General features: G+C 41.2%; 1 protein-coding gene across 2 annotated transcripts; it reads right to left on the reverse strand.

The window, feature by feature from the left end:
• Positions 1 to 677: 677 nt before the first annotated feature.
• On the reverse strand, positions 678 to 9,215 carry LOC109738068 (protein NRT1/ PTR FAMILY 8.3). 2 transcript variants are annotated; one of them, XM_045229776.2, is made up of 7 exons: positions 8,657 to 9,215; positions 6,788 to 7,710; positions 3,157 to 3,218; positions 2,923 to 3,025; positions 2,616 to 2,833; positions 2,012 to 2,541; positions 678 to 1,752 (listed from the first exon to the last, which is right to left on the reverse strand). In XM_045229776.2, the coding sequence occupies exons 3-7, from the start codon at positions 3,214 to 3,216 to the stop codon at positions 924 to 926; spliced, it is 1,740 nt and encodes a 579-aa protein (XP_045085711.1). In that variant the 5' UTR covers positions 3,217 to 3,218; positions 6,788 to 7,710; positions 8,657 to 9,215; the 3' UTR covers positions 678 to 923. The 2 variants fall into 2 exon arrangements, with proteins under 2 accessions (XP_045085711.1, XP_020152761.1); XM_020297172.4 differs by lacking the exons at positions 6,788 to 7,710; positions 8,657 to 9,215 and having other exon boundaries at positions 3,157 to 6,779.
• Between the last annotated feature and the right edge of the window lie 3,186 nt (positions 9,216 to 12,401).

Raw genomic sequence — 12,401 nt, forward strand, 5'->3', positions numbered from 1 at the left:
GACTGGCGCTTGAGATGCTTGCAAGAAGTTGCACCTGAGGCTCAGGTAACTACAGGACTCGTATATGCTCATTACAATAATCCTGGAGCTGTCATTTTTGTTAGTGATAGCTTTGGAACATAACATAACCTTTTTGCAAGGTTATGTTTTGCAAATGAATCTGCAACCATACCTACAGGTTATATAGTTCCAGAGAAGTGCACAAAACAATTTTATTACTAGATTACGTTCTCGATTTATTGTGCTGCTAGATTATAAGTGGAAACGAACATTTAGGCATAGTAACATCGATCGCATCTCAGGATGATGCAACTGACCATATTTTCTTTTGAGGGAACGCAGGGAGGGGGGGGGGGGGGGGGGGGTACAAGTGGTAAGGTTTCAGATTACAGGGGAATCAGAGGTTCAGGGATTCTATGTAGGGGATCCAGGCCAGCATGCCTCCCCGTTTGTGAGCTTCAGTCTACTGTCCTACAATTGACTATGAAAGTAGCCTAGACGATCAGAATATTCTATCACAGCAACCCCCTAACTGGATCATCTTTATTAAAAGTAAACCACTTGGGATTCGTTTTTTTTTGCGTGAAAAATACCACTTTGAATGATCCCATCAGTTAACCAAGCTCTGATTTGTGCATCAAATAAACTTTTGAAGTCGTGACGGTGTAACCAGCTCGTGCGCCCACACCAAAGAACTTTATTAATTTTGTTTCAGATTCTTCTCTTGGCTGTCAAGTACAGAGAATAGGCAGAGGTAAAACTATATATACAATGATAAATTTAAGTTTCGGTGTATTATGTATCATTCTGATGGAAATTTGGCAAATGTTGTGCGCCGTCCACAGAAACTGCATAGAAGCCATCTTTGTTGCGGTATGATGCGGGGAGTCTTTAATCCTCTGCCCAGTGTCTACTATTCGGTGTCAAGAAGCTGTCTTCTCTCTATACCTCATGGAGTAGTGCCCAAATTGCGCCAGATTCAGTAAGCTAAGAGCAGCCATCATCCAGAAGAAATAGTCCAAATGCCCTTCATTCAGATTATCCGGGATCCATCCAGGATCATCACCGTGCGTCGTGGCCACCGCAACAACACTAAATACGAGCGCGTTGAAGTAAGCCGCGGACGCAACTGCAAGCTGCGCGAATGCTGCACAAAGGCTCTTCATGGTGTAAGGGGCCTCATCGTAGAAGAACTCCATCATGCCGATTCCTGCGAAAACTCCGGCTGCACCATGCATTACATACGCAGGCACTTGCCACAGAATGCTCACTGGCACAGGCACATTCTGGTCTCTCAGACCGCTAGCTTGTGCTGTCACCAGTCTCTTCATCTCGAGCATTGCTGAGTAGACCATGGTCAGCATGGACAGCGCAAAGCCAATTCCAAGGCGCTGCGTCTGCGAGAAGCCCTTCGCCTTGCCAGTATAACGCCGCGCGAGTGGCACTAGCACGGATTCGTAGATGAAAACCCCGATAAGGACGCTGAACACGCTGACAATAGCGAGGGAGGCAGGTGGGATTGCGAACTGGCCGACGTGGTTGTCCATGACCATCCCCTGCTCGATAAACGTTGATGCGGTCTGCCCAGCGACTGCGTAGAAGATCACGAACGACGCCCAGACGTGGAACATCCGTAGCAGTATCTTCAACTCCTCAACTTGGGTCACTGTGCAGAGACTCCATGAACACAACGGCAACACCATGCATGTCTGGTCTAACGGGGGCGGCACAGTGGCAGCCTTGTCTAGAAACCTGAAGATTTCAGTCACATAATTATAACTTGTAGATATAAGAGGTAAGCTCTCGCATTTAAGTTTACTCATAGATGCAGTTTCTAGATATGGTTTCATAGCAAATTTCTGATATCTTTTGTACTTGCAGATAAGATGTTCAGCTCGCAAGTGAATTATTGTCTTACACCAAAAGATGTCATAGCTCAATGAAAATGACTTGTTTTTAATTGTCAAATTTAGACAATAGGTTGACTTGAGTAATGCAATAATTGGAGTACCTGAATTGACTTGTATGCTGAATTTTGTGACTTGATTCAGCTGATGATGACGAACTGGCCAGCTCGTACAAGAGCGAGATATCATCTGGCAGTTGCACATGCCACTTTCTGACGGCCGCAACGAGCACCTGACAGATACTCGTGAATGGGCTTGCTCTCAGTTTCCTGAACCTGTACACTCTGGAGCCACCAACAAATACTGCTAGGCCCAAGGTCATGAGCACCGTTGGGATTGCAAAACTGAGCCCCCACCCACCATTGTCCTGCAGCCAAACAAGCAGTGTGCTTGACAGAAGGGAGCCGAGATTGAGCAGGAAGTAGTACCAGTTGAAGAAGGAGCCCTTCTTCTCCAGCTCCATCAGGTCCCCGCCGTCGAATTGGTCGGCACCGAAGGCTGACGCACAGGGTTTAATGCCACCGGTCCCAAGTGCGGCAAGATAGAGTCCCAGGTACACCACCACAGTACGATGAACATCACCATGGTAGTACGATGTCGGGACTGATGCTGCAACTGTGAGCACGAGCATTCCCTGTCAAAGTGAAAGTGTTCAGAGCTGCAATTGTCATACATATCTGCTCGGTTAGCTGTGCTAGCTGTACTTACGATGGTGTGGACTGGAAGGGAAACAACTATCGTCCAGTATCTTCCCAGATATGTGTCAGCCAAGAAGGCCCCAATAAGTGGTGTGAGGAAGCATGCGCCGACCCAGGCAGAGACATCCCGCGCAGCAGCGACCTTGCTTTCGTGGAGCACGGTGGTGAGGTAGGTTACCAAGTTGGTCGCGATTGCGAAGAAGGCGACGCATTCGCAGAACTCGACGCCTGAGATGCGTTGAGGTGGTCAGCAGTAAAAAGAGAAGAAGAGAAAAAACAGGAGCAGTTTGCATGAGTGAATCGCTGTTGTCTGGTACCTAAAATCATGTAGCACGCCCTCCAATTGCCTGTGTTGCACTTCAGAGCAGGCTGATTGTTGATGTCAACAGATCCATCGCCGGTGTATTCTGAACCTACATCCTACATCGCAGTGCCAGGATATCCAGTTTGGAAATTTGCAACTGTAAATCTCTTGCGGAGGACCGACAAGAACTGAAGAATTACACGTGCTAACTGAAATTATTCTCATATATACTAGTGTTGGGCAGTACCTGATTATACGGTTGGAGATGAAGCAGGGGCCTCTCCTCGTCTGCTGCTGCTGCTTCCATGGCTGCTTACAAGATGGTCGATGGAGCAGATGAGGGTTAAGGGATGGAGCTCAGAACCTAAAAGTTACCTGCATGTGCTCTTGTCTACTTTTGTTCTGAAGAGTGGTAGGTTGCTTATCAGTTATCACTAAGATATGGTAAAAAGGTGGCACGCTCATTCCAAATCGAGGGATCGCGTGTGTTGTGACTGCATTTTCTAGTGATTGAACGATGATTAAAGGGTTCGATTTTAGCTACAGACCACAGTGCTGTCTCTATTCGCCTACATCAGGACCTACGGCCATGCCATCTCCTCTCTCTCTCACTCACTCATTAGCAGCAGTGTTATTCTCCAACTTTTATGGGAGACTAGGAGGTAATTTTTTTCCTTGATTCTGTTTAGAACTAGTACTAGCACAATGCCCGTGCGTTGCAACAGGAGACAAAAAAAACTCACTTTACTAATGCAATGGCTCACATCACGAGACATGATGATATCAACACACTCCTTGAAATCCTCCACAGTGTCACATGAGAAACAACATAATATGAGGAGCGTTTTACAAAGATCACATATCTAATTCTATGATATAACAAAGAAAAGTGCGGAGTTTGAGTCGCACACAGTAGGGACTCCGAGTCCGATTCCTTGTACTTTGGTGACGGGTGCTAGTGAGTTGATCAGAAAAATAAGAGTAAAGATGTTTTCCGTTCTCAGAAAAGTATAGCACATGACCAACAAAAAATGAACACCTTTTTATCGTGATCTAGACATATTTTTTTGCATGTGTTATACGAAATATTTTTCTCTTGAGTTAAAAAAATTCGGTACGTCAAATATTAGTATTATAACATCATATCTTAGTTCTTGACGTCAACAATTCTGATATAAAAGAAGTGGTTCAACTGTGGCATATGCACCTAAACAAAACACCTACCAATTCAGTTACAAACGAAGCGGTTCAACAAATTTAGACACAAAAGAAGAAATTCATCGGCCTCGACCATGTAGGTATATTATGATATTTTTGCACCAGACCGTCTGATCTGGGAGACCGGTCGCACATGTGATGATGATCCGATTGCATGGTTCTGTCATGTCCACCGTGGGTGATGTTGTGTAAGCCGTGCGTTCGCACATCACATTAATTTTTTGAATAACTCCCCCCGCAAAAAATATTTTTTTGAATAACTCCCCCGGCAAAAAATATTTTTTTGAATAACTCAAAATCTTGATTGGCCATGATCTAAGTTTTTCTCCAGTGCAAAGACATCTAATTTTGTATATGCTCATTTTTTTTATGTGCTCAAAGTCTCAACTTGCATGTTCCATAAAAAAAATTGTACGCATGTTTTTTTTATATATTTTTGACTCATAATGGAGTGTGGCGTACATGCTTTTTGTTCCAAATATGGTTTCTCCATGTACGAGTTCCCCAGCCCGACATCGACCTTTTCTTTCTCTCATTCCCAGTCATGATTTAATTCCTCATTCCTTTGTTTGGTTTTTAATCACATCTGAAATCCCTCGTTCTTTCCTTATTATCTCAATCCCTCTTTCTTTCCTTATTATATTCTCTCAATGCCTCTCCTTTCTTATTACGAGACGTCTGATTTCCTCCGTAACGATTCCTGAGATGGCTCCTCGATATCCAAAAGAAAATCAAGACGTATATAAATTAGGAAAATTAGATCTAAGGGAGCGAGGTGGGACTATTTAATAGGTTAATCAACATTGTATTCTCATATGTTGCGATCCAGCTTAGTCTAGATTTTTTTTTGCATCGGCCGCCTGGGATTATTTGACAGGTCTGAAACCATTTGTTCAAGCACAAAAACATCCTAACTCAACTGGCAACGGCTTGTCATGTTAGGTGTGTTGGTTTTGAGTTCGATCCCACTGAAGAGCAGTTTTTTTCTGCCTTCTTTTATACAGAAGTTGGGCCGGCTGACTTGGGCCAGATAGACGTTTGACAAAAAATTTTGATGGGCCGTCTGAGTTAGACATAGCGACAGGGACGACGGACGACAAAATATGGATCGTTGACGGCGGACGAAATCATCGCAATGACGGACGGAACTACAGACGGTTCCCGGAATTAGTACCACCTTGCATATATGTTTTAAACTCAAACTGAAAGCGTAAATTCACGGGAAAAACGTATTGTGACGGAGAACCCGACAAAGTCAATTGAAATTAGTACCACCTCGCATATATGTTTTAAACTCAAACTGAAAGCGTAAATTCACGGAAAGAAACGTATTGTGACGGTGAACCCGACAAAGTCAATCCGTGCTTTATTATTAGGGAAAGATATATGTGGACCTGACTGTACTTTTGAAATCACAAGGAGCAGACACACACCTTTGCAAATGCAATCAATGGCGCTGGTGGTGGCCTACTGAGAGGATTGGTTATGTCGGAGGGGCAGAGCAGATGGTTAAAACAAAGAGATGGGACGAAATTTTGAAAGGTGGAGGGATGGCAATGGTGAGTCCGTCCATATCTAGTAGGGTCCAGAAGATGTTCCACCTGCAACACAAAGCCAACTCTTTTCTGCTTGCTTTTGCCTCAGGTATTTTCATTAATAGATATGAATACATAGGAGCACGTGTGTAGGCTGAACCACACTAATAAGAAATTAAGAATCATTAAACCACCCTCTAAACTTGGAAGAAAAGAGGTGATGCTATCCTGTCCAACTCCTTCCAACAACTTTAGGCCCATCATCACCAAATGCCAAAAGTTACGATCTGGTTGGTGAGCTCGGATCCTCTCAAGGGAGGCAGGCTAGTGCTTCTCTCTCACATATGATGGTCTATCTTGTTACTGAATTCTCCCAAATACAATTTAGAGGAAAAATTTGCTTAATTATATCTATATTTGTGGTTCATAATTTTTTTGTGCTCATGATAATTCTCATGGAAATTATATTGCTGAGTTTGCTTCCAATACTTACAATTATTATGATAGAGGAAAGAATAACAAAGCCCTCTCGATGTTCCTAACAGGCTACAATTGTAAGAAACTTGTTTTATCATGCATTGATCTTCACTATATGTTAATAATCTATTCTTGCATGCCATGCCAATGCATAGGAAACACGTTAGACTTTAATATTATACTAGAAGCCGTAGGGCGCGCTTTGCTCGATGCCTCTACGTTTCGACAATTCACCTATTCTTTCGAATTATGTGTATCTGCAAGATTAATTTTTGGTTTCGATGTGCAAAAGCAAACCATTTCTATCGGAAACATTCCTATAATGAATTCCTTAGGAACCTTTATTATAAATGGAATATATTCTTTTTTTTTGCGGGAACAAATATCTATATTCGCATAGGAAAGATTACACTGTAGCTGCCTCTCAACGAAGTCGTGATTCAGTGAGGTCGCAAGGTTCCCAATCCATGTGGACACACCGTTTCCATCATGTAGAATGTAAAAGTATGACAAAGTTAATGATGAAGCCTCCTAGTGAAGGAATGGTAGAGACAAAGCAGATGATATAGAGACGCAAGCTTAATTGCAGACAAATTTATGATTATGAATTTACTGCATCAACTTGAATTGCTTGCATATTTTTTTAACCTGAGCCTTTAATCCGGATTAGAGCGAGCCCAGATTCACAGTAACTATCATCATCCAGACCATGTTCAACAATAAAGTTCCTGTGTCTAGAGCCAAGACCACCCTACATTAAAATTCAAAGAGAAAATAGAAGTTAAAGTCCAAACCGAATTATCTATCTAAGAATGCAGTCAGTTAGAAGAAAACCTTAAACACTTGGAAGACTCTGAAATATGAAAAATAACTGAATTAGTTTTTTCCCATCATGACGGCGACGCAATATAATTAGAGTGGAAATCTGGATTCACATATGAAAAACCAATGGTGCATATCGACAAATTTTTATTTAAAGGTTACGCATGAAAAAATAACTTCTGAAAGGGCTACCAATTATCACTGCTTAGTCTGACTAACTCATAACCAAGGCGAAGCATGATAGCATGTACACACCATTTCTATGTATAGGGACACGTCACATGATAACATTTAGGTTCAGACTTCAGAGTGTAAGGGATACCTCTTTTGTTGAGCCATGTACATCTTATTTTCCTTCAAAGCCTTTGCAAGCTTGCTTTTCAGTAACTAAATCTTTGACTGAATATCTGTTTCCATGGTAACTATAGAACTAGAAGCTCCACCATCTCCTGAAAATATAAGGAAATAGATGGAATATTTAAATACTGTATATGCCTAACCTGCTTTCGAGACCATCAATCTCCTGCTCAAAGGATTCTATCTTCCTTTGGTCTGCACTATTTGATCTTCTTATTATCCAATAATTTCATTCTTTTAATCTGATTAATGTACATGGTATGCTTCCAATGCTGACAGGCCACTCACTAATCTCACAAGTTTTGCTTGCATAGATCTTCTGCCACGGTAGTGTCGAATTTGACAGCCTGAGCCATCTTGCTAGCGACTGAAACCATTGATGCCCTATCCTCCTGAAAGCAATTACTATCATTCGAATGCACAAACTCGGTTTTAAATAGGCAAACACACAACTCTGTGTCCAAAAATCTGTTGTGTAATAAAGAAAGGAAAAAACAACTTATAAATGCTACTCCCTCCGATCCAAAATTTAAGTGTTGTGGCTTTAGTTCAAAATTTGAACTAAAGCCATGACACTTTTTTAGGATCGGAGGGAGTAGTCTTTAGTTACTTTGGCTACAACTTCACAACAATACCGAGTAGTGATTACCACAAAAGTATTGCGATGTCATCTGATGATTCCTAGATTGCCACATTTTCATAACTGATAAGAGAAAGTAATTAAGCCTCGGTATACAAAAAAAAAATTAGGCAAGCCATTTCATCTCCTCAAAAACAACAGAATTAGTTGTTCAGCTAGCTGTGATGAAATACATTTTGTATGAGTATTTAGCAGTCACATAACAAATAGCAGCATAAATAAACTATCTAACAGATCAAACATACGTACTAAACCCCCCACCCCCCCACACACATACTTGTGAAACTAACTGACATAATGAACTCTCCGTCCTAGTCACCGGCTTGCCGTTCCTGATTGCCGCCTTCGTGCTATAGATCGATGACACGTCAACCAAAGAGATAGAGAGAGAAAATCACAGCCGGGGAACTATTAAAAACTGAAAGAAAAATTCAGAATCCTCTTCTTCTCTCCCCAAAAAAGATCTGCCATCGCTCGTCGTTGCCTCGCAGAACCGAGCAGTCAGTTACTCGCCGTTGATGCCGGCCGGCGCCGCCCATCGCCTACCATCAAGGAGCCACCATCACTTGCTCTCCTTCTGCTACGGTCAGAGAGAGACCAGGAACAAAGGACACACACCATGTTTTTCCCGCCGCCACCCGCCCCGAGTCGAGAGAAAAAAGGAGAAGACCGAAGGGAGGGAGGGGAGAGGAAACCACCTGCTTCACGCGCACCGTTCACGCGGGTCGTCGGCTGCTGCTCTCTCCCTCTAGGTGGGGGACAAACTCCTCCAATAGCAGCGACCAAGGTGAGCAAGGAGCTCCTCCAATGGCAGCGTGCAAGGCCAGTCGTACCCACCACACCACTGCAAGTGCTCCCACCGCCCAATCCACCTTCTCCCCCAAATCACCGCCCTCCCATCTCCAGAGCCGCTCTGGAACATCCAGCCAACACGTACGCGAGGGATGTTGAAAATTCACCCACAAGATCGATCACATCAAATAGCATGAACGCACGCGCGCACACAAAAACTGATAGCCAAGAGTGCGTCTCGCACCCTCTAATTCCTCTTTTTATTGCTTTTCTTCTTTTTCTCTTGATCCAAACTCACGCACCCTGCCTGCGTTTATATAGGTATACGCAGCAGACAATCTCAACGCACGCACAGCAAACCGACCTGAGCCTTCCTAACCCAACACGGACATCGACTCAAGTCCTAAACCGGACTCTCCTAATCTAATCACCGGCAAGCTTGATCACTAGCCTAACATGACTCCAACTCCAACTTCTATACGTAAAATATCTGGTACTACTACTTGGATACACGGCTAGTTACTACTCCTAGCCGGACTCTTTGCTTAACATCACCACTTGCAAAGATATGACTAGACCACTTTGCAAACTAAACTTTAAACTTGTTTGGATTAACCTAACAAGGGAAACCCACACAGGCCACAGCCGACACACCGCACGCCTAGTTGGACCCAGCCGTAGACCACCTGCACGTCTCAGCTCCCTCCCATCACAGTTAACCTGGATTAGCGGCGGCCACCACTACCATCGACACCGAGTCGACCGGCCGGCTACTGCAGCCGAATAAGTTTTTTTTTTTTACCGGAACAGGTAGCTACCGGTGAGACATCTATCGTTGATGTTGTTTTGGAGATTCGAACCATATTTTGATGTATAAGAGGTAGAATCTTCTTTTAGGGGATATAAGAGGCAGAATTGAAATATACAGAATACATGCGGGGTTCTTTGGATGTGGATGCTATTGTCAGCTTTTGTCAGGAGAGAGAGAAACATGTTCATAGAAGGCTGGTTGCATGCATGTTAAAATATTCCCTCACTCCTCATCAAAAGGCTTCCATTTAATTTCATTGTGAAATTTTGGATGATATATATCTTTTGAATGAAAACTCCAATTTTGAATATTTTTATATATTTGAATTCATAGCGAGAAGACCTTCAAAATAAGATCAATTATGGATACATTTGAACTAGTTTCAATTTCACTGATTTCAAAAAACATATTTCACTCAAACTGAAAAACAAATTTCACTCATCTCCGAAAATCATTTCAGTCAATTCCAGAAAACAATTCACTCATTTAAAAAATACGAACTAACTCATTTCAATTGACAGATTTCATGCATTTTTTAAAATATATTTCACCCATATCTTTAAGCTGGTTTCATTCCCTCCAAAAACCGATTTACTTGTTTCATATAACATTTTGCTATAGAAAACACACATGTTTAAAAACTGATTTCACTCATATTAAGAATATAAGTTCACTCATCTTAAAAATATAATTTCACTCAAAAACTAACTTCACTTGCTTCATTCGTTTATGAATATAATTTCACTCATTCCAAAAACTTGTTTCAATCATTAAGAGACCGATTTCACTTGTTTTGCAAGAAAAATTATTTCAATCATTTGAATCAATAATTTGAAAAACCGATTTCAATTATTTCTAAAAAGCATTCGCTTCATTAAACAGATTTCACTCATCATAAAAAGTTTTGAAATAGTCCAAAATTTGCTTGTTTGAAATAACTAGTTTAAAAATTCTAAATAACAAGGTTCACGTATTTTGGAATAATCAGTATTTCACTAGTTTCAAACATATTTCACTCATCACACAAATATCTTGAAACGTATTTCACTCATCACAAAATCAGTTTCAAACATTGAAATAGACAGTTTCACAGGACAATGGCTATATTTCATTTTTTTTCAAGTATCTTATTTCTCACATTCACTAATTTCAGAAAACACATTTCACTCACGCAAATAAAATACTATATTCAACTTGTTTCAGTAAACTGATTTACCTAATTACCAAAATAGATTTCACTCATTTCAGAAAAACACATTACAGTCGCTAAATTGAAATAACAATTTCACTAGTTTCAAAAATAGATTTCACGTATTTTTTAAACTGATTGGAAATAATCAACTTAATATTTTTTTAAATAACTAGTTTCACATTTTTTAAATAACAAGTTTCACATACTTTGCACTTAAATATGTTTCATATACATGAAAAACAAAAGAAATCGCATTTAAAAAAATTGGTTTCACTCAATTCAAAGAACTTATTTCACTTATTTCAGAAAACTCATTTCACTCATTTGAAACGTTGAAATTTAATCATGTTTAAATGTATTCAAGATTGATCTTGTTCTAAAGGTCTTGGCGCCAGGAGTTCAAATATATAAAATATTTCTAAAATGGGTTATAGTTATAAAGATATGAATGAATAAATTGCTAAAGACAGAATAAAAGGCAGGATTAGAGTTGTGGGGAGAGACATGAAAGTTATTGCATGCATGCGTACCTTACACTGAGAAATTTTTTGTTCTATTATTGACAGGGACCCACTTAGCTGATACAGATTGGACTATTAAGAGAGATACAAGAGATTGCTACCACAATACAAAATGCTATACACATGCTGGGCCCCTAGTGCACGAATCACAAAGTAAATATATGTAGCTCCCCGTTCTGGTAAAAAGCACTTTGCATTACTGCAGCGTACAGAGGCTTGTGTGCCCAGATTGCCTGGCGCGTGATCTTCTTGGCACTCCATGCCGAGAGGGAATCGGATCCTCTAGCATTGATAAGGAATGTAATGTTAGAGAAGCTACAGTCAGTGGCGGTGCCAGGATCCAGGCCTTGTGTTGTCAAGCTTTTTAAATGACAAAAAAAGCTTTTTAAACGACTTTTTTGGACAAAATAAACAAGAACATAAAAGACCATACTTCATTTTACACATATTTCTGGTTGCAGCCCTTTAAAAAATATTTTTTTCATTGGTGTCATTACCAAACATAAGATCTAACAAGTGACAAAACAAGCCTTTTACTATAAAAAACAAGATCTTTTTTTTCTTAGTACGAGAAAAAAATTGGAAGAGGAAGAAGATATAACGTACAAATATAAGAAAAGGACTTCGTGCTAGACTTCAGGGGCGTGTTTGGTTGTCGTTGTGAACAGTTCCTGCATCGCATACACTTCTCAACCCAGCCTGGTTGAGAAAAACATACCCTAATACGCCATCTGCTAGTTGTTTGGTTGCCCGCATCTAGCGTCCTTGCATTAGGTAATACGCAAGTGCATTTTGTTTGGTTGCCTGCATTGGCCCGAGCGGCACATGAACATGACGTTTGGTTGCATACGGCGTACATGTTGTGCTTACCTTGTACCCTACACTACTAGGGAAAAACCTATACACAGAATCTTACCAGCAGCGCGCTTTAAAATAACGCGCTGCTGCTACGTAGCAGTAGCGCGCGGAGACAAAACTCGCTGCTGAAATAAATATAGCAGTAGCGCGCCCGCTCTAAGACGCGCTACTGCTATAATTCCCACTACGCCGCCGCGAGGCTAGTTCTAGCAGTAGCGCGTTAGCACGAAGAGCGCTACTGCTACGGATCATAGCAGCAGCGCATTTCA

The sequence above is a fragment of the Aegilops tauschii genome, chromosome 6, assembly GCF_002575655.3.
Source record: "Aegilops tauschii subsp. strangulata cultivar AL8/78 chromosome 6, Aet v6.0, whole genome shotgun sequence".
Lineage (NCBI taxonomy): Eukaryota > Viridiplantae > Streptophyta > Magnoliopsida > Poales > Poaceae > Aegilops > Aegilops tauschii.

Coding starts and splice junctions, on each gene's coding strand:
- LOC109738068 (XM_045229776.2), bottom strand. CDS start 3,216: ATGGAAGCAGCAGCAGCAGACGAGGAGAGGCCCCTGCTTCATCTCCAA. Junction 3,026..3,156: donor ATCTCCAACCGTATAATCAG/GTACTGCCCAAC, acceptor ACTGCGATGTAG/GATGTAGGTTCAGAATACAC. Junction 2,834..2,922: donor GGCGTGCTACATGATTTTAG/GTACCAGACAAC, acceptor AACGCATCTCAG/GCGTCGAGTTCTGCGAATGC.